Below are 22,351 nucleotides of genomic sequence, written 5' to 3'. Positions count from 1 at the left end.
ATTATAAGATTCAGAACTTTTTAATGATGTATTTCTTTTTTTGAAGATTCTTCAGATATGATTTTTTTTTTTTTTACTTTTTATTGAAGAGTATTACAAAATAGTTATTTCAAATGCATTTTTAAAAAGCATCCCTTGGTTAAAAGGAAATATAATTTCCCCCCAAAGGAATGATCCATAAAGAAAGAAAAGCCTATATTCATGAGAATCTTCAAGGCCCTAAACAAAAGAACACACTCATACGAGTACTGAGACATAGATTACTGAATGTAGAACTTCTCAATAAAAATATAATCCTTGTAGCGGCCACTTATATTAAGCTTTTTAAAAAACCTGCAGGACTTCGCTGGTGGTCCAGTGGTTAAGAATCTGCCTGCCAATGCAGGGGATACAGGTTCAATCCCTGATCCAGAAAATATCACATGCCATGGGGCAACTAAGCCCATGCACCACAACTAGAGAGTAGCCCAGGCTTGCCACATCTAGAGAAAAGTTCATGCAGCAATGAAGACCCAGCACAGTCAAAAATAAATAAAACTGAAAAAAAAAAATTGCAAATTGCCAGACTATCAATTATTCATCCTTAACTGCTGCTGCTGCTGCTGCTGCTGCTAAGTCGCGTCAGTCGTGTCCGACTCTGTGCGACCCCATACCCCGTCCCTGGGATTCTCCAGGCAAGAGTACTGGAGTGGGTTGCCATTTCCTTCTCCAGGGCATGAAAGTGAAAAGTGCAAGTGGAGTCGCTCAGTCGTGTCCGACTCAGTGACCCCATGGACTGCAGCCTGCCAGGCTCCTCCGTTCATGGGATTTTCCAGGCAAGAGTACTGGAGTGGGGTGCCATTGCCTTCTCCTCATCCTTAACTAACTAAAGAAAAATTGGCTAAGGCTAATTTGTAGGAACAAAACAGTGTATTTCCTCTCTTATCCAACTAAAATGGTAGCAACGGATAGCCACCTATATTTACGAACAAATGAAAATGCTACATTTTCCTACATAACATGCATGCACCTCTCATGAAACAAGCAACAACCAGTAACTATCCCTTGCCCAAATCTGTCCTTGATCCTTTAATACTGTACACACTGCCAACACTGCTAGGTCTATACTGACTAGATTTTACAGAAGGAATCTGTTTACTGATTGGGTAATTTAAGATTTATTTATACCGTAAAAGTTGTGGAGGAGGCAAGTTTCTCACATTAAATTACAATGAATATTAATTAATCCTTCAAGAACATTTTGACATTAAGTGTAAATGTAAAACAGTGCAGCTAAAATAGTATTTAGGTAAGTTTAACAGAATACAGACATCAAGATAAGAGCAATGAAGGGTCAGAGTAACCCACTGAAGTCTGTGAGCTGCAGACTAACCTTTCCAACAGGGCTATCTTTCAGTCCTAACAGCTCTGAACAAGAGCTGGTCCATGTAAATCACTGCTGCAAAAACAAGTTAAAACACATTTCTAGTCAATATGTCAGTAGCTTTCTCTAAAAACTGCCATATTTCCTTTACACTTTATCCAAACCACCATACACATTTGTGTTTTGCTACTACTCTCAGTGGTTTGGAGTCAAAAAAACGTACCTTCTTCTTTCCTAATTTTTGCTAAAAAGATTTTATCTTCCCCTTGATTACACCATCATATAGAGAAGCACATATACAAAACTCTTAGCCATACCTGAAACTGCTTCAGAAAATGTCTCCAACAGCAGATATTCAACCTGTTCATCATAAAGTTCAAACTTCTTGTATGTCTTCAGGTTCTTCCTACTTAATGCCAACGGACTTAGTAGACAAAGACTCATACAGTTCCTTGACACATTGTTGACATGCAGATGTAAATAATTGTAACAATGACACCCCAGGAAATGACTGAGCACTCTATACATCTTATGACCCTCACTAAACAAGCACAGGGCAACCTGTTTATCCTCCTCAGTATTAACACAGTCAACACTAAGAGGAAGAAACTCTTCAGGGCTTTCATCCTGCTTAGAATCATCTCAGTTTGAACATTCTAGCACTTTACGAAAAGGATTTTTAAATTTGCCTCACAGAATTTACCCCAGACTCTCAGGGTAAGAAGACATCTTAAGAATTACACAGAAACCCTATAGATAATATGCTAGCCAATAAGGTCTTAGCCACAAGCTAAGACCGGTAGCTAGTCCGAATTCAAATGTACTGTAAATGTAAAATACACATGAAATTTCACAGACTCAGTATGAAAGAATGTAAAATATCTCATTGTTAACTTTTAAAAGAGATCACTTGTTGAAATGATATATACAGGATTAAATAAAACATGTTGAAATTAATCCTATTTCTTTTTTACTTTGGTAATATGACTAAAAAATTTTAAATTGCTCGTGTACTAATGCGTTTTATTTCTATTGGACAGTACTACTATAGACCCACAGCCTTAATTCTGACAACAAACTTTTACCACCTGGCATTTCCCAATCACAACAGTAACATAAAAGTCAAAAGAATAGAAGTATTTTGGCTTCTTTATCCGTTAAATTGAGATAATAATTAAAACAAACTTTAAAATAGTCAGTAGAATCATTTTGCCAGAACCAAAGAGATATTACTTCAAAAAGGCAAAAATAGTACCAGATGCAAAAACTGTACTTCTTAAGAAAATAAGATGGGGAATAAACAACCAAGGTTCTTCTAATAAAGTATAAATGCTGATTATAAGGTTCATCTTTAAAGTAAAACGGACATTTCTTTCATTTCTAGCACCTGGGACCTAAGAAAAATAAAATGTGTAATATTCTGTCTCTTGTTATTTAAGCATCTACAACCTCAAACAAACCACTATTAACACTATAAAAGGGGAGATACTTATCATAACCTAATTCTCTTTTCGAAAATCAGAAGAGAATAACACATGTCAATGTATGGCAAAACAAATACAATATTGTAATGTTAAAAAATAGAAAATAAACTAATTAAAAAAAAAAGAAGAGAATAACACCACTCAAAAGCAAAATTAAAAATGACATCAATTTCTCTAGGGCTGAATATTATGAAGAAACCAAATTTTAAGATAAGTAATTTTACCACAATTTTTTAAAGTGTATTTTAAAAGTGAGAAATTGAACCACATAGTTCTGTAAGTGAACTATTTCTTCCTTTACTGTAATACATCTTTCTGCTTTGATTTTAACAATATTTAGACCTCCAGAGTTCATGTATTTATGAATCTACAAAAACATTTTTATAAGGAGGGGACAGCTCAGTAAAAGGATGGAGGGGGGAGTCTGGTGTTCACTCAGGTGTTCAGAGGGTGCAAGAATAATAACTTCTAGAGAACTGTCAATAGCAAAATCGCATTTTAAAGAGTTTTTAAAAATTAAGACCAAAGAGTTCCCAGGGCTCCACAACAGTTGAGAAGATACTTTCTATGCTGTCCTAACAAATTTATAATCGGAAAAAGATCACAATTGGCCATCAATTCCTTCTCCATTTGATATTCATCAGCTGAGTAAATCCTCAGACTTCTATTTGCTAAGTGATACATTCCTTAGAAACCTTTTCCTTGTGCATTTAAAATGCCAAGATCAATTACGCGGCCAGTCAAGTATGCAGAAAGGATGGTGCATATTTTAAAATAGGAAGTTGAATGCCTGCAGCTTCCTGCCTTGGTAGAAAGAGTGATGATGGTAAAGCTCTTGAGTCTAATCCTTAAACACTGAAATCACTCTCAAAGAGTCGAGGCTTCTAACACTGCCTAAGAGGTTAAAAAGACTGCCAAAATTTCCATTAGGGCATTCTATTTTTAGAGTCTTTGGAATCTCTCTTTTAAATTGCATTCCACAGTACGATGTGTTGGACTAAGTTTACAAAAGCAACAAAATAAGCATTCTAAGACCTTAATGTTTCCAAGCTTAGGAAAGAATGCTAAGCTTTTACATCTTTTTTTTTTTTTAAATCTTAACTTTACACCTTTAACAACACGCAAATAAAAATAAAAACAAAGGTAAATATTGGCCCGGAGGGAGGAATGGAAGGGAGGCACTAGGTGCTTCTTGACAGCCTAAGTGGTGAGGCGAGGGGCGGGAAACAGGTATGAAGGAAAATACAAACCACCCGCAGAGGTGGAGGAGAGACAGGGCTGTGGGCAACAGAATGAAGAGGAACAGGAGCGCAGAGGAAGCCGCAGGCTCCGCGGGCTGCCGGGCTAGGGAGGACTTTCTGGCACGAGTGCCCTAGGGAGGGAGAAATGGGCGCGCGGCGCAAGGAGAGGCCACGGCGGCGAGAGAAAAAGAGGAAAACAAGGGAGCGGAGAAGGGGCAGAGGTGAGGGAACCGGGCTCCACCGCACCCGGAGGGCAGAGGCGGCGCTGCCAGAGGAGGACAGTGCCGGGGAAGGAACAAGGGGGTTCCCAAAGGCTTTCCCCTCCGCCGCCAGCCGGCCGGTCTCCCGCATCTCGCTCTTCCTCTCCTTACCTGGGAACAGGAGACGCAAGGAGGGCTACCGCGGGGCGCCGAATCTGTTTCCAGCACCGCTCGCTGACATGGCGGCCGACGAGCTGTCACAGAGGTTGCTCAGGTCTCCCGCCGGTCGGGTGGAGGAGACACCTCTCGCCTTCCCGCCCCGCCTCCTCCTGAGCACCCCTCCGGGCAGGCGGGAGGGCGGCCGGCGGCCTGCGACCGCGGAGCATAGAGCGCGGGCGGCTAGAGAGGAGGCACAGAGGGGGGGACGACCATAGAGTCCGAGTTCAGACACTGCCTAGATAGGCCTTCTCGCTCCCCGGCCGTCCACTCGCAATCCTCCGGCGTCTGCGCCGGTACGGAAACGGAAGTGACGGCAAAGGCAAGACGGAGAGGTCATTCGCAGGCACAGCGTGGAGTGTTTACTTCCGCCGGCCTAGTCCTGGAGAAGGGGTAACTGGCACGTGGGGTGTACCGTGTATGGTGTTCGTCGACGATGTAACGCTCCTGGGCGACCCTGGGACAGGCCTTAGAGGGTGAGAATGTGGGTCCCAGGGGCGGGAATTCCCTCTCGGCTGACACTTTCAGCCTTTACCCGCGCTGGGCGATTTTGCGTTTTGAATACCGGAGTGGCGAGGTGGAAGGACGTCCCGGCAGAGAACCGTCGTGGCTTGTATGACTTCCATACGCAACTGAAGCCCGATGTGGGATTTGGGAAATCGTCCTCGCGCCTGTACAAGAGCCGCTCCGAGACCAAGAGGTACGTAACCAGTCCAAGAGTGGCTGAGACCGTGGTGCGCATGCTGCGGGGAAAACGAAAAGCTGGCCAGCTAATCCTGGAGTGCAATCCAGGTGAGTCCCTCGCAGACTGCGTTTTCACGTCTGCAGACTGTCAGAAGCATGACCCCTTCGTTTAGGGAACTTTTATGGCCTGTGTTAATCCTGACTTAACATATTTTTGTATCAATTTGCACTTTACAAAATATTTTGATAAAACATGCTCTTAGATTTCACTATCTTCCCAAAAGAACTTTTCATCTTACTCTTTAGTGCATTTTCCATAGACCGTAGCAGGATGCTGGGAGCACAAGATTTATAGACTTATTGAAGAATAATTTTTTTTAAAGCACCATTTCCTATCATGAGCAGTCAAGTTCTGTTTCGGTTTCACAGTATCTTTGCTATTAAAGTATCTGGATAGTCCATAAGTAAGTGGTAAGCTAGAGACGACCTTTTTTGTTAGTTTTCTCTTGAGAGGTAGTGGAACATTGTAATTAAGAGGGCAGGTTTTTCATTCTGACGGAATGCTTTCAGAGCCATGAAGCACCACGTACCGGTTGTGATGTTGGAGTAAACTGACTATCTAATCCCCGGTTTCCTTACATATAAATAAGGAGTGTGATACCTACTTTGGGGATGTTGTGAGAATTAAAATTAGATTATACAGGTAAAACATCTATTTTCTTTGATATTGAAAAACATTATGGTGTTTCTTTTGCGAATAAACTTTTCGTTCTTTTAATGTGCTAGGTCCTGGAATACTGACCCGAGCATTGCTTACAAGTGGTGCCAGAGTGGTTGCCCTTGAAAGTGACAAAAGTTTTATTCCAGAATTGAAGGTATATTTTTGCTTTTAAAAATAATTTATTGTTCAGTCAGCTACAAGACCGGGAGCTGACTGTGGCTCAGATCATGAACTCCTTATTGCAAAATTCAAACTTAAATTGAAGAAAGTAGGTGAAACCACTAGACCATGCAGGTATGAACTAAATCAAATCCCTTATGATTATACAGTGGAAGTGACAAATAGATTCAAGGGATTAGATCTGATAGACAGAGTGCCTGAAGAACTGTGAACAGAGGCATGACATTGTACAGGAGGCAGTGATCAAGACCATCCCCAAGAAAAAGAAATGCAAAAAGGCAAAATGGCTGTCTGAGGAGATCTTACAAATAGTGGAAAAAAGAAGAGACGCTAAAGGCAAAGGAGAAAAGGAAAGGTATACCCATTTGAATGACTGAAGTGAACTGAACTACAGTTCAGATGGCATTAAAATGTCCTATTTACAGTTTGTTATCCTGTAACACAATGGTTGATTTTCTATAAGGTCAGAGTAACAGTCTCAAAACAGTTAAATCAATGAAAAAAACGATAATTAGGGTCTGGAGAATTCCTCAAGCACAGTATTTTTTTACAAGAATGTAAGACTACCAATCAAAATGTTTCTGAAACTTTTAATATGAGTGCAAAATTTAGACGGCTTAACTCTCCATTCCCTCCTTCCCTTAGTAATAACCTGAACCCAGCCTTTAACTCATTATAAAGTGCAGCAGAAGATGGAGAATCTCTATACAGTCAGCAAAAACAGACCAGGAGCTGACTGTGGCTCAGATCATGAACTCCTTATTGCCAAATTCAGGCTTAATTGAAGAAAGTAGGGAAAACCACTAGACCATTCAGATATGACCTAAATCAGATCCCTTATGACTATACAGTGGAAGTGACAAATAGATTCAAAGGATTAGATCTGACAGAATGCCTGAAGAACTGTTGACGGAGGTTTGTGACACTGTACAGGAGGCAGTGATCAGGACCATCCCCAAGGAAAATAAATGCAAAAAGGCAAAATGGTTGTCTCAGGAGGCCTTACAAATAGCTGTGAAAAGAAGAGAAGCGAAAGCAAAGGAGAAAAGGAAAAATACACCCATTTGAATACAGAGTTCCAAAGAATACCAAGGAGCGATAAGAAAGCCTTCCTAAATGATCAATGCAAAGAAATAGAGGAAAACAATAGAATGAGAAAGACTAGAGATCTCTTCAAGAAAATTAGAGATACCAAGGGAACATTTCATGCAAAGATACGCTCAATAAAGGACAGAAATGGTACGGACCAAAAGAAGCAGAAGATATTAAAAAAGAGGTGCCAAGAGTACACAGAACTAGACAAAAAAGATCTTCATGAGCCAGATAAGCACAGTGGTGTGATAACTCACCTAGAGCCAGACATCCTGGAATGCTAAGTCAAGTGGGCCTTAGGAAGCATCACTATGAACAAAGCTAGTGGAGGTGATGGAGTTCCAGTTGAGCTATTTCAAATCCTCAAAGATGATGCTGTGAAAGTGCTGCACTCAATATGCCAGCAAATTTGGAAAATTCAGCAGTGGCCACAGATTGAAAAAGGTCAGTTTTCATTCCAATCCCAAAGAAAGGCAAAGCCAAAGAATGCTCAAGCTACCACACAATTGCACTCATCTCACACGCTAGTAAGGTAGTGCTCAAAATTCTGCAAGCCAGGCTTCAACAGTACGTGAACCATGAACTTCCAGATGTTCAAGCTGGATTTAGAAAAGGCAGAGGAACCAGAGATCAAATTGCCAACATCTGTTGGGTCATCAGAAAAGCAAGAGGGTTCCAGAAAAACATCTGCTTCTGCTTTATTGACTACGCCAAAGCCTTTGACTGTGTGGATCACAACAAACTGTGGAAAATTCTCAAAGAGATGGGAATTCCAGACCACCTGACCTGCCTCTTGGGAAATCTGTATACAGATCAGGAAGCAACAGTTAGAACTGGACATGGAACAACAGACTGGTTCCAGCTTGGGAAAGAAGTACATCAAGCCTGTATATTATCACCCTGCTTATTTAACTTGTATGCAGTGTCCGTCATGAGAAATGCTGGACTGGATGAACACAAGCTGGAATCAAGATTGCTGGGAGAAATATCGATAACCTCAGATACGCAGATAACACCACCCTTATGGCAGAAAGTGAAGAACTAAAGAGCCCATTGATGAAAGAGGAGAGTGAAAAAGTTGGCTTAAAACTCAACATTCAGAATACTAAGAGCATGGCATCTGGTCCCATCACTTCATGGCAAATAGATGGGGAAATAGTGGAAACAGTGACAGACTTTATCTTTTTGGGCCCCAAAATCACTGCAGATGGTGACTGCAGCCATGAAATTAAAAGACACTTGCTCCTTGGAAGAAAAGTTATGCCCAATCTAGACAGCATATTAAAAAGGAGAGACGTTACTTTGCTAACAAAGGTCCATCTAGTCAAAGCTATGGTTTTTCCAGTAGTCCTGTATGGATTTGAGAGTTGGACTATAAAGAAAGCTGAGCGTCGAAGAATTGATGCTTTTGAACTGTGGTATTGGAGAAGACTCTTGAGAGTCCCTTGGACTGCAAGGAGATCCAACTAGTCCATCCTAAAGGAAATCAGTCCTGAATATTCATTGGAAGGACTGATGCTGAAGCTGGAACTCCAATACTTTGGCCACCTGATTCGAAGAACTGACTCATTTGAAAAGACCCTGTTGCTGGGAAAGATTGAAGGCTGGAGGAGAAGGGGACGACAGAGGATGAGATGGTTGGATGGCATCACTGACTCAGTGGACATCAGATTGAGTAAACTGTGAGTTGGTTATGGACAGGGAAGCCTAATGTGCTGCAGTCCATGGGGTCGCAAAGAGTTGGACACGACTGAGTGACTGAACTCAACTGAAAGTGAAGAGCCATTCAAAGTTTTGTGTGAATTCATATATATGTGCCAGAATAAAAGAGAAGTAATTAAATAGAACCTTTGCAACCCTAAATCAGGGCCTTAAGTGGTGCTCTTAGCAAGCAGTGCTTCTAGCCACCTAAAGGCTTTCAATTGTACTAAAAACTGAAAGGATTTTCAAGGTTAATGCTTGACTCAGCATGTTTACCTAAATTTAAAATCCTTCTCTCCATTAGTCTGCTTCCCTGATAAAATTCCTTGGATTCCACGTTAACAGTGTTTCAAACAGGAACAGTTTGTTTTCCTATATGGATGTGCTAGAGATACACATGTTGCAAATTGTGTTCTATAATGATAAATCACAACTTTTGTAAATCAACTACACTTTTTTTTTTTTCTAGATCAAGTTGTATCTCATTTGAATTGTGAAGACTATTGTAGAAATAGCTGTGTGTATTCAGTAGAAGAGATACCAGCTTTTGTGGTGGTGGTTCAGTTGCTCAATTGTGTCCAACTCTTTGCAACCCGATGGACTGCAGCACGCCAGGCTCCTCTGTCCTTCACTATCTCCTAGAGTTTGATCAAACTGTTGTCCATTGAGTCGGTGATGTCATCCAACCATCTCATCCTCTGTCTCCCGCTTCTCCTCCTGCCCTCAGTCTTTCCCAGCATCAGGGTCTTTTCCATTGAGTCGGCTCTTCACAACAAGTGGCCAAAGTATTGCAGCTTCCGCTTCAGCATCAGTTCTTCCAATGAATATTCAGGGTTGATTTCCTTTAGGATTGACTGGTTTGATCCCCTTGCTGTCCAAGGGCCTCTCAAGAGTCTTCTCCAGCACCACAATTCAAAAGCATCAATTCTTCGATGCTCAGCCTTCTTTATGGGCCAATTCTCATATCCGTACATGACTACAGCAAAAACGATAGCTTTGACTAGACGGATTTTGTCATCAAAGTGATGTCTCAGGTTTTTAAAATGCTGTCTAGGTTGGTGATAGCTTTTCTTCCAAGGAGCAGGTGTCTTTTATTTTTATGGATGCAGTTATAGTCCACAGTGATTTTGGAGCCCAAGAAAATAAATGTCTGCCACCGTTTCCATTGTTTCCCCATCTCTTTGCCATGAAGTGATGGGCCGAGGAGTGAGTCTCCTCTCTCACTTTCATCAATAGCCTCGTCAGTTCCTCTTCACTTTCTGCCATAAGAGTGGTGTCATCTGCATATCTGAGGTTATTGATATTTCTCCTGGCAATCTTGATTCCAGCTTGCGCTTCATCCATACCAGCATTTTGCATGATACACTCTGCATCAAAGTTAAATAAGCAGGGTGACAATATACAGCCTTGAAGTACTCCTTTCCCAATTTGAAAACAGTCTGTTGTTCCATGTTCGCTTCTAACTGTTGCTTTCTGACCTGCATACAGATTTCTCAAGAGGCAGGCCAGGTGGTCTGGTAGTCCCATCTCTTTAAGAATTTTTCACATTTTGTTGTGCTCCACACAGTCAAAGGGTTTAGTGTCGTCAGTGAAGCAGAAGTAGATGTTTTTCTGGAATATCCTTGTTTTTTCTATGATTCAACGAATCCTGGCAATTTGATCTCTGGTTCCTCTGTCTTTTCTAAATCCTGCTTGAACATCTGGAAATTCTCGGTTCACATACTGTTGAAGCCTCAATCGAAGGATTTTGAGCGTTACCTTGCTAGCATGTGAAATGAGTGCAGTTGTGCAGTAGTTTAAACATTCTTTGGTGTTGCCCTTCTTTGGGATTGGAATAAAAACTGACCTTTTCCAGTCCTGTGGCCACTGCTGAGTTTTCCAGATTTGCTGTCATGTTGAGTGCAGCACTTTTAATAGCATCATCTTGTAGGATTTGAAATAGCTCAGCTGGAATTCCATCACCTACACTTGGTTTGTTCATAGTAATGCTTCCAAAGACCTACTTCCTAAGGCTTTTGTGGTAAACTGTGTCTTATTTCAGCTCATTTATGTCTTCAGCCTGTACTTCAGTATCAGGTCTACAACTTCCTACCTGCATCTCCACTTGAGTCACGTAATAGGTGTCTCAAAATTATCATGACCAAAAATATATTGTTTCCACTCCCAACTCTGTTTCTTTCTCTATCACTAGTTTTTTTTAGGGTCCCCTTGAAAGTAATCATTAAATACTAAATTAAGAAATAGAGTCATATTTATAAGTTAAATTCAAACAGTTAAGGAAGCTTAGTTTGTTTTTTTTTAACTCATAACTTTAAATTGCAAATTCACTGAAACCTTGATAAATACCTGTAGAATTTTCTGTGCATGAGAACCTCAGCGTGCACATCAAAACATTGCTTTCTTCCATTTGATTTTTAGTAACTTCGAATTAAGTTTGTAGAGTCTGTAGCTAATACTTCATTTCACTAGTAAGTTCTCAAGCACTGCTAGGTGAAAAACATATAGGCAGTAAAAAGATTGCGGTATATTTTATGTCTTTTAGCAGGCAAGGAGCTTTCCTTCTGTTGCTGGCTCTTGTCTTTGGAAAAAGTAAAGGAAAAATTAAGAGGAAACTATAGAGTGACCTACAGAATGAGCCAAGTTTGTTTGGTGAAGGACTGACTAAACTGTTTTGGGAAAAAACGGAATACTCTCTTGAATCGATCTAGAAGTATTCTCTTGAATCTGTCTTTCACTTTAATATTTTTATTGTTATTTTCTGTTATAAAACATCTTCCCATTTTTAAGCACTAAAATTTCTAAACAAGTTCTCTTTGTCTCTCTAGTCCTTAAGAGACAGTGTGAATGGAAGACTAGAAGTGATCCATTGTGACTTCTTTAAACTGGACCCTAGAAATCGTGGCACAGTGACACCTCCCGTTATGACTTCAGATATGCTTTTTCAGTACTTGGGAGTGAAAGCATATCCTTGGAAAAAAGGTGATTTTTGTCTTTCAGTAGAGAAGTATCTTATAGTTTGTCATCTTTCTTTAGCAGTATACCAGGTTTGTTGAGATTTGTGTAAATATTTACATAGTACAGTTTATGGGCAGTTGCTCTTAAATTGATTATGGCTTTTCTCTCACCTAGATTCAATCAGAGCAGTTTTGTAGGGGCTAAGTTCTAGATCACGGAATGATGCTAAGGCTTAGTTTTCATTGAAATAACTTTAAAATAATATAGTTTGTTAACCTAATTTGACTCAGTAAAGTATACTCATAGGAAAAAAATGTTAAGAATTTATTTAAATACTTTTGCTTGTATCCTTAACAGGTTTCCCTTTAAAAGTAGTTGGGATCTTACCAGTTAAAACTGAGAGAAACACACTTTGGAAAATTTTACATGACCTGTATTCCTGTTCTTCTGTATATAAATATGGACGAGCAGAACTAAATTTGTTTATTTCTGAAAAGGAATGCCGGGTAGGTTGTTACAAGTACCTCATTAGGTTTTTGTTTTGTAAGAGTTCTGTGATTTTTCTCAGATTAGTCTTAATCTGCGTGATTTTAATTTGGTCTCATGATATTTGAGAGTACCAAGGTGGTTTTTAAATTTCTATAAAGCACTCCTTAGGTTTTATTTTTTAAAAAGTTTTTTGTGTGATAAAATATACGTAACTAAAGTTTACCATTGTAACTATTTTTAAGTGTACAGTTGCATGGCAATAAGTACATTCATGTTGTGGTACAGCTATTACTAGCATCCATCTCTTCGCAGAACTTTTTCATCATTCCATTCTAAAACTGTGTACCCACTGAACAACTAATTCCCCTTCACCCATCTCCTGTACCCCTAGTAACAGTTGTTTTATTTTCTGCCTCTATGAATTTGCCTAGTCTGTGTTCCTCACGTAAATGGAATTGTACAGTATTCCACTTTGTGTCTGGCTTATTTCACTTACCGTACTGTGTTTTTAGGGTTCATCCAAATTGTAGCATGTGTCAGAATGTCATTCCTTCTTAAGGCTGAATAGTACTCCATTGTGTATTTCCACCACCCCACCATCTTTCGTTTATCCATTTTTATCAATGGATATAATTGACATGTAGCACTGTATAAGTTTAAGGTATATAGTATAATGTTTTGACCTATATACATAATGAAATGATTGTCATAATAAGTTTGGTAAGCATCCATCATCTCATATACAGATAGAAATTTAAAAAAAAATACTTTTCCTTGTGAAGAGAACTCTTAGGATGTATGAGTTTGTTTCTTGAAGTATAATTGATCTAAACACTACGTTAGTTCCTGATATATAACATGGTGATTTAAAATGTCTATGTATTAGAAAATGATCACCATGGTAAGTCTAGTTAGCATCTGTCATCACACACAGATGCATTATTATTGACTGTATTTCCCAGACTGTACCTTTCATCCCTCTGATTCATTTATTTTGTAACTGAGAGCATGTGCCTGCTTATTTCTTTTACCTATTTCATTTATTCCCACACCTCCTCACCTCTGGCAGCCTTCCTTTCTATCTGTAATTCTGTTTCTGTTTTATGTTTGTTATTTGTTTGTTAGATTCCACATATGAATAAAATTATACAGTATTTGCCTTTCTCTGTCTGACTTATTTGACATAACTTAATACTCTGTAGATCCATCCTTTGTTGTCAAAAATGACAAGAGATCAGTCTTTTTTAATGCTGAGTTACATTTTGTGTGTCTGTGTGTAATATATATATGTGTGTGTGTGTCTCTCTCTCTATATATATATACACACATATTTTTAAAGAACATATCCATTTTTATCCATCTTCTTTACCCATTGAACTATCAGTGGGCACTTAGATTGTATTTCTTTCTTGGCTGTTGTGAATGATGCTGTAGTGAACATACAGTTGTAGACTTTTTATTCTCTGAAATCTGAGCGCCTCCTAAAGTCCTTGAAAGTTATGTTTCTTTGCTGCTCAGAATGCTTCATGTTACTCATCTTTTAATCCAAGATAACTGGAAATGCTTATTTGTTTAAGAGCTACAGGTTGGGATGGGGATTGTGGGGGACCAGGGGCCAGAGATGAAAAGATCATTTGCTCACCCAGATCCAAATAGTAAGTAAATGGTGACTGTCCCTAGAAAGAGAAGAACTTCCCAGGTGGCTCAGTGGTAAAGAATCCACCTGCCAATGCAAGAGCCACAGGAGACGCGAATTCAGTCCCTGGGTCAGGAACATCCCCTGGAGTAGGAAATGTCAACTGACTCCAGTGTTCTTGCCAGGATAATTCCATGCGCGCTGGAGCCTAGTGGACTACATTCAGTCCATATGTAGCCCACCAGGTTCATATGTCAAATGTACATGATGATAAATTTCAGTATGAAAGTTTAAGGAGACTTTTATTTGAAATGGTTAAGATTTTGCATTTAATTCTCATTTTCTTTCATTTCTAGACACTTTTAAGATATTACTATTACCATTTCTAGATACTGTTAAGATCTGACAGTTGATTTTGCTGTATTTTCCTTTTACTAGAAACTAATGGCAAATCCCCAAACTCCAGGCTTGTATCAGTCATTAAGTGTGCTCAGTCAAACAGCTTGTGCGATTAAGGTCCTGTGTACGGTGAGTAAAATCCTTCTAAATTTCAACAAAGAGCTTTATTGTTTTTCAAAGAGGCTGCATTTCTGTAACCAATAAATGAAGAAAAATTAAATTTCTTTTTTCCCAAGTATTTAAGATAACAGAGCACTGTGGTGATGTTTTCTGTCACAAATATGTATTTCATTGTAAAAGTTTTTATTCTTTTACAGTGGAGATTTTACCTTTTTTTAAAATTTGTTAGCTAATAGTTAATTACAAAAAATTTTTTCCCTTCTATCTAAACATTTTTCTTGTTTTTAATGGCTATTTAATACCTCATTATAGAGGTATACCTAAAAAGGAGGTATATATACCTCCTTTTTAGTTTATTTCCTTAGGCAAGATCAGAGGTATCTAATAGAAACATAATACAAACCACATATGTAATTTTACATTTTTAAACAGTAATGTTATGAAAAGTAAAAAAGGTTAGTGTATAATTTACATTCTTTTTTGTGTACTAAAAATTCAGTGTATATTTTACACTTAAAACCAGTTCAGACTGGACACATTTTATGTGTTCAGGCGCTACATATGACTTGTGGCTACTATTGTGTGTGTGTGTGTCTGCCATTTTTAATAGAGGCCTAAAGTATAAGAAAAAAATGATAAATACCATTTCTTTTATAGCATAATTTACCCATTCTGTTTTTTATTATGGTAGATTATCCATCAAGTTATTGTTAGAAGGAACATGTTTGTGAATATTTTATGAACCCGTGTTCTTCCAAAGATATATTTGTTTAATTTTAAAGTCGTGTACAGTGTTATCTCCATGTAGTCTCTTCGTTGCTTTTGTCCAGGAACACATTAAGATCTTCAGTACATACTTGGTTGTTAGAATGTAATCTCATTTGATTTTAGCCTTTGTTCCGATTCTGGTTTTTCCCTCCAAAACATACCAGGTTCTTAGTTTGGATCTCTCTGTACCTTGTCTTGTTTCTATCATGCTCTCATCCTTTTTCTGTATTCCCAGAAATCTTTTTTGCCTTTGACCTTCATGGCACTGACCTTGCTTTCTGCCCATACCATATAATGCAATCTTGGTGCTGTAGTTCTTGGTTTCCCTAAAATCCTTTCTTAACCCGACTGATCTCTTCTCATTCTGTTGTCTTTTCATCTCAGCTCTTCTCTCCTCCTGACTTTTGTTTAGTTTCTTCATAGAGGTCCTCAGAGGACTTCAGCTTTCAGGATAGTTTTATTTTTTTTGCAGTATTTATTTTCAAAAGCCCTATGTTGACTTTTGCCATTTATTAACCTCCGGAAAGGACAAGTTATTCCAGACCCACCATTTTAAACAGTTGTCCATTACATTAATATGTCTGCTACTGGAGGGTCCATTGTTAAACCCAGTTCCCAAGGTCTTGTAGGTTTTCCTCTCCTGTGGGTTTGGTAAATAGAAATGAGGTCTCCTCTGTGCCCACTGCAGAGCCCTAAACTACTGTAGATAGACCAGTTGTGGGAGTATGCTGTGCACCGCTCGCTGCTATTGCTGTTGCTCTGCCTTCCTCTCAGTGATGTTCACGAAACTGCTGGGAATTTCACAGATGGGCAACAATTGCATTTTTCATTCTATGTCAGCAGCAACTGCAGTTAGTAAGAAATCCCCCCAACTAAAATTAAAAAAGAAAAGAAAACCCTGAACAAACTTAAAAAAAAAAAAATTATCATTTTTGACACTAGCCTTTCAAACCTTACACACAATATTATGTTTTAGTCTTAAGTCTGTGTCAAATGCTGGTCTTTTGGAATTAAATGTGTGTGTGTGTGTATGAAAGTAAAAGTTGCTCAGTTGTGTCCAACTCTTTGCAACCCCATGAAGCCCGCCATGCTCCTCTGTCCATGGAATTCTCCAGGCAAGAATACTGGAGTGGGTTACCATTTCCTTCTCCAGGGGATTTTCCTGACCTGGGGATTGAACCCAGGTCTCCTGCATTGCAGGCTGATTCTCTACCATCTCAGCCACCAGGGAAGCCAAATATGTGTTTAATATATATACACATATTAAATAAATTCTTGTGTATATATATATATATATATATACACACACACACACACACACAGTTTTTCAGTTGGGTCATCTTTTAAAATTGCTTCAGATACAAAATTGTTTGTACCAAAGTTAGATACAAAGAAGTAATTCTTTTAAAAATTGACATAGTTTGTCTCCTTACATGTCCCAGCATATTCATATCAGTGACTTTTCCAGTAAAGTAGGACAGAAACATCCTCAGTGTTGATCTGATAGCCCCTAAACTGATTGTGCCTATAATAGAGAAATGCTTGCTAACTTAAGAATGTATTTACATAATTATATTAAGGGCAACTGTGTTTGTCTAAGCAAGTAATAGAGTAACCAGTATTGGGATAGACCTTTGACCCTCCTTTTATCTAAAAAAGCAGAGAAGAAAAATGTGTATGATTTAACTGTCACGTATTTTTCTTAAAATCAGTTAGACTTGGCTTTAATTCATTCTGCTTTATAGGCAAGACATTTTTTAAGGCAGTAGTGATGTGTGGCACTTTGTCCAAAAAGAAATGAAAGAAATTTTTTTTTTTCAATTTATCTTCCCTCAAGGAGCCTTCCTCATCATTTGACATATATACTGTAAAGGGACAGCTGGAAAAGCAAAGGCATAGGGTAAGAATGAATGAATACCTATTCCTTTCTTCCTCTAAATGTAACATTCTTTGTTTTCTTTTGCATTTGGTATTCTGTTTTTACTGAAATTTTTAATTTTAGAATATCTAGAACTTTTAAAAATATATCTTATTGCTTTTAATATATATTCAAATTATTTTGGAAAATAGTTGCATGCACTATTTATACAGTGCATGCCAGCATAATAATAGGCTTAAACCCAGATGCTGTCTTCTCTTTTTAATTTTTGAAATGAAGATACATCTCAAATTTGGAAAATACGGTTATTTTAATATTCATCTAATTTGATAAACTAAAAACAAGATTTTATTTTTTCCCTTTATAACAAACCAAAGTGATGATGTTATAAAGTGATCCTCCATTTAGATTATAGAGCTGCTTATAACAATTTTTGGACTCAATTCAGAAGTTCCACTTTGGGATTAAATGCTAACGATGCCCTAATCTCAGTGTATTAGCTCAGTCTGACTTTCCCAATTGCTTCCTACTTTGTTTTTCTTCTCACTTTTGCCACTAAAGGAAAAAAGGAAATTTTTCAATTTTTAAATAATCCTGATTTCAGAGTAACCAGCGATCATTATAATTTTAGTCGTATTTCCCTGTCTGTAAACATAATTTATGTAGCCTCACAAAACAGGAGTGCATTTTGGCTTGGCACCACTAGATATTTATCCATATGACCTGAAAATGAGTAACTCCTATTTAATACACTTTCTCATTTTCTCAATGAGAGTGTCAAAAGGTAAAATATTTTTTTGGCTAACATAATTGTTTAAACTTTTAGAGATGAAGCTGAAATAACCAAATGTTATGTTTCATGAGAAATTTTTCTTCAGATATCTCACATGTGTCTTTGATGTTGGTGTGTTCATAATTGTTAAGAAGCACTTTTAGATATTTAACAGATTTTCTAAAGCACAAGATCTTCATTATCCATGTGGTTTGAAGTTTCCACTTTTTTGAAGCCATGTTTTTGTGTTGTTCCTGAAATTTTTTTCCTAAGCTATTAAATACAAATAACCATTCGTTGACATCAGGGAAGTTTTTTCTTCTTCTTTATTTATCAAATGAACCGATATCTGTAACTCCAGATCTATATACAAGGTGCTTTTTAAAGTCACCTTCAAAAAACGTGTTAACAATGCTTTCAATTGTAAGGTTATTCCCCTCCCTAGTTAGTAATTGCTGAATATTTTAAAATTTTACTGCCTTGCTTTTTTATTAACTTCTTCAGCTACAAGAATTCAAAAGTAGAAACCAAAGCTGATTGAAATTTTCTTTTTGGGCCATCATGTCTTCTACAAATAGCATTTTTGTTTACATATGCGTATGTATACATATTTTTTTTTATAAAGAAAGGGATTGTTGTTTAGTCACTAAGTCACGTGTGACTCTCGTGCGACTCCATGGACTGTGGCCTGCCAGGCTCCTCTGTCCATGGGATTTCCCAGGCGAGAATACTGGAGTGGGTTGCCATTTCCTTCTCTGAGGGAGTTTCCAGACCAAGGGATCAAACCCATGTCTCCTGCTTGACAGGTGGATTCTTTACCACTGAGCCACCTGGGCAGCCTAAATAAGAGATTATTAGCTAATATGTGAGATTTCCTAAGAACTCAAACATAAGGCTCTCTCTGCTCTGAGGAATTAATTTTAGGGGGGAGAAACAGCTTAATGTTACATCAAGTCATATACAGTTTTTATTTTAATCTGTATAACACTATATACTAGAGCTGGTTGGCAAACCTTTTGTATAAAAGAGAGTAAATATTTTATGTTTTGCAGGCCACATACAGTCTATCACATATCCTTTGTAGGTTTGTTGTTATTGTTTGTTTTCTAAGAATCCTTTATATATGTAAAAACCATTTGTAGTTCCATAGTATACAAAAACAGGCAGGCCATGCTTGCTAACCCTATATTTTTTAAAATCTAAATAAAAATTATAAGGCAATAATTTTTTTATGTTTAGTATTTGCTGTTATGCCTCAAATACAGATGAGACTCAGTATATATTAGTGTCACATTTAGGATTTCATTTTCCCCTGCTTACAAGTTAATAAGCTGTTATTCTTTCATAGTGCTGGCCAGAGACACATACCCCTGTGTCCCTTGGAAAAATGTGAAATTGCTTGGTTGAGTGGTGTGCATACAGTGGGTTTGCCTTGCAGCTGAGGAACACAGAGCTGGGGGCGACCATCCCGTTTATAGCAAACATTTTGTCCTGTAGAGGGGCATTGTCTCATCCCCCAAGAGAATAGCCCAGGTGAAGAGCAACTGGAGCCTTGCCTTATTGCCACATCCAAAAAGAAGCTATAGAGACACTCAGGGTCTATGATGATTCTCTCTTCCAAAAGGTAAATTGAATGCGTCAGTGAACATGTCTTTCATGGGCAATATTTTATGACTAACACGTTTTATTTTCCTTTCTCTGCAGGAATTAGTAGAACAAAACCTGTGTTTTACTCAATTGACTCCTGATAGAAATTTATTTACAGGAACCTTAACACCGTTTAACTATGATGTTTTTTTTCATATGTTAAGGCAATGTTTTATGAAACGCAATGCCAAGCTAATAGACCATTTACCGTAAGTAAGAATTATACAAGCAAATACAAAAGTAGCAACTTAATGTGAGAATTGTGCTTTCATGTTAAGACCTTTTTTTTTTATATCTTTTATGGCTTCATTAACAGTGAGGGACCATGTTTTCACTCATCTATTAATATTGCTTCAAAATACTTCCTTCTTGCTGGTACATATTTTGAGGAAAATATATTTTCCACATAAGGAAATTATTTTTCCGATTAATTTTCTTAATTTTCCAATTAAGTTCTCCTGAGCTTACTTTTTTTTTCCCCTTTCTTTGAAAAAACAACTAGGGATGCTTAAAATTTGTTTTATCTTTGTCGAGATTAATCTACATGAAGAGCTGGCTCCTTGCCACTGGCATTAGTGGCGGCATACCCACCATCTACCTCTTGTCATTGCCTGTCCTTGGTGGTTCTGTTTCCTAACCAAAGTAGGCACAAATCATTATACCACCGTAGTCCTCCTACTGTGGGTCGGACTCTGTATTTCTACCTAAAGCTTTGGAGATGCTATGAACTGCAAGGATGTTTATACTCGTGACCAGGGTTCCATTCACAGTCAGAAAAGTATCGGAAATGTTTTCCACCAAAATATTTTACTACAGTTGTTTTCTTGTTACTGTCAGAGGCTCACTGGTGGTTTCTTGCTAGACCAATACAGAATAAGGCAGTGCTTATTTATAATTTATAATTATAAGTGTAACTATCTTCTAATTTATTCACAGTAATATTTACACAAAAATGTGAAAAATTATTTCCTCTTTGAAAACAGATAGTAGTTTCTGCTGTTTGTATACTTACTGAACTTCTGCATAAACCTAAATGGAGTTAATAATTTTTTTGCAAAGAGAGTTAAAAAGATGAGATAGGTGGACAGAAGAACTTTTTTGAAGGACAAATGTTAAACTAGTGTTTTGCTTAAGAATCGATTAGAACATGTTAAAGCCTAAATCTGCTCTTTTCATTGCAGGCAAGCTGTGAAACTTGAGGAATAGACATAGTTAAAGCTATTTATAATATTCAGGCTCTTAAACTAAATAAGATTAATTTACATATATTGTTAGACATTTAAAATTAGGCTTAGAAACCACCTCTGTCAGCATTCACTGCCAGTTTTGTTATGAACAAGAATTAAGCAGATTTACTTTGTATTTATTTTGCAGTTCATTGAGTCCAATTGATGCAGTGCATATATTGAAGCAAATAAAAAAAAATAAAGATGTGAGAGTAATAGATATGTACCCTGAAGACTTTCAGCGCCTTTTTAAAACCATAGAATGTTCGAAAGATGATACCTGTAAGTGGCTATATGATGAATTCATGGAGGATACACTCACATAGTGAAGTGGACTGCCAAGACATTAACTGGAGCTGTTTATTTCTTTGAAAATTATGACACAAATGAAAAAGAACTGAGTTTGAAAAGCTCACATCCATTCAGAAGATAACTGTTCTTGTTTTGCACAACTAGGCAGATCATTTCTTCTGCCACTGATAATGGTGTGTTGGATAAAACAGTGGTTGCTATTTTATTCAAATGAATGAAATGAAAACGTCTGTTAATTGTGGATTTAATCAAATTGGATTTGTTTTGTTTTAAATTCCTATCTGTTGTAACCATACTGGTAGTTATAGGGTATTACTAGATGAAATTTAGTTTTAGAAATTCTTTTGGCCTTATATCGTATGCTGTATTTAAATTTTCCATTTTCGTTGTCTATTTTTATATCCTCCTGGGGGAGCAGAAGAGTGTACATAAATGTGGAAAGTAAACTGATTTAATTGGTTTGTTTTACTTTTCATTTTATTGAAATGTATTAACAAGTACTGTACAGTTATTTAAATTTTAATATGGTTTACACTTTTTTAGAAATTAAAATATTTTAAGTAATAGGATTTTGTGACTTTTGTTTCTATCTGTTCAAACATAAAACTGACCCTGACTTATTCACTTTAAATTCTGTCTTGTATAGTCAGTGTACTTCAGTGAGTCATTCAGTCTGTGTTATTCAAAAGTTTCATGCATTTTTGTTCCATCAAGAACGTCCGAAGTTAAGACTTTTACATAAACCTAAATGGAATTAAGAATATCTGTTTTCTTAGCTCTTTGAAGAAGCTTCTAGATTTTACCTGAGGCATATCTAATCTCCTCTGTTAGATTTCTTTGGTGTTATATATGCTGCTGCTGCTGCTAAGTCGCTTTAGTCGTGTCCGACTCTGTGCGACCCCATAGACAGCAGCCCACCAGGCTCCCCCGTCCCTGGGATTCTCCAGGCAAGAACACTGGAGTGAGTTGCCATTTCCTTCTCCAGTGCATGAAAGGGAAAAGTGAAAGTGAAGTCGCTCAGTCGTCCGACTCTTAGCGACCCCATGGTCTGTAGCCTACCAGGCTCCTCCGTCCATGGGATTTTCCAGGTGAGAATACTGGAGTGGGGTGCCATTGCCTTCTCCATTGGTGTTATATATAACACTTCATAATACCCAAGACGTATTATTAGTAACTCGCTGTAAGGCACATTAGTAATAATACTTAGCAAAACCATTTCTTCCTGACTTTCCTGCTGTTGTCCTTGATTTACATTTCAGTCCAGCT

General features: G+C 37.8%; 2 protein-coding genes across 5 annotated transcripts in view; one reads left to right on the top strand and one right to left on the bottom strand.

Annotated features, from left to right (window-relative positions):
- The window catches only part of CNST (consortin, connexin sorting protein), a 90,351-nt gene extending 85,672 nt beyond the window's left edge, over positions 1–4,679 (bottom strand). Inside the window, exons 1-2 of one of the 2 annotated variants that reach the window (XM_081486897.1) lie at positions 4,460–4,560; positions 3,371–3,386 (exon numbers count right to left, since the gene is read on the bottom strand). The gene's annotated coding sequence lies outside the window, so the exon portion shown is untranslated. Of the gene's footprint in view, positions 1–3,370; positions 3,387–4,459 lie in introns of both variants that reach the window. The other variant, XM_081486896.1, reaches the window with a different exon arrangement.
- A 209-nt stretch (positions 4,680–4,888) lies between these two features.
- Positions 4,889–21,654, top strand: TFB2M (transcription factor B2, mitochondrial). Of its 3 annotated transcripts, XR_014052868.1 has the most exons (9): positions 4,889–5,296; positions 5,975–6,063; positions 11,708–11,861; positions 12,195–12,343; positions 14,401–14,490; positions 17,087–17,149; positions 19,398–19,524; positions 19,605–19,756; positions 20,922–21,654. XR_014052868.1 is itself a non-coding variant. In XM_081486902.1 (8 exons), exons 1-8 carry the CDS (start codon positions 5,147–5,149, stop codon positions 21,097–21,099), a joined length of 933 nt encoding a protein of 310 aa, XP_081343028.1. In that variant the 5' UTR covers positions 4,889–5,146; the 3' UTR covers positions 21,100–21,654. The 3 variants fall into 3 exon arrangements, 2 of the variants coding, with proteins under 2 accessions (XP_081343028.1, XP_081343027.1); XM_081486902.1 differs by lacking the exon at positions 19,398–19,524 and having other exon boundaries at positions 4,889–5,204; XM_081486901.1 differs by lacking the exon at positions 19,398–19,524.
- Positions 21,655–22,351: the final 697 nt, after the last annotated feature.

This window comes from Giraffa tippelskirchi, chromosome 5, assembly GCF_054371585.1.
Source record: "Giraffa tippelskirchi isolate mGirTip1 chromosome 5, T2T-mGirTip1v1.2.pri, whole genome shotgun sequence".
NCBI classification, from domain to species: domain Eukaryota; kingdom Metazoa; phylum Chordata; class Mammalia; order Artiodactyla; family Giraffidae; genus Giraffa; species Giraffa tippelskirchi.
Note: the sequence above shows the minus strand (reverse complement) of the source record. Positions and strands in the feature narration are given on the sequence as shown.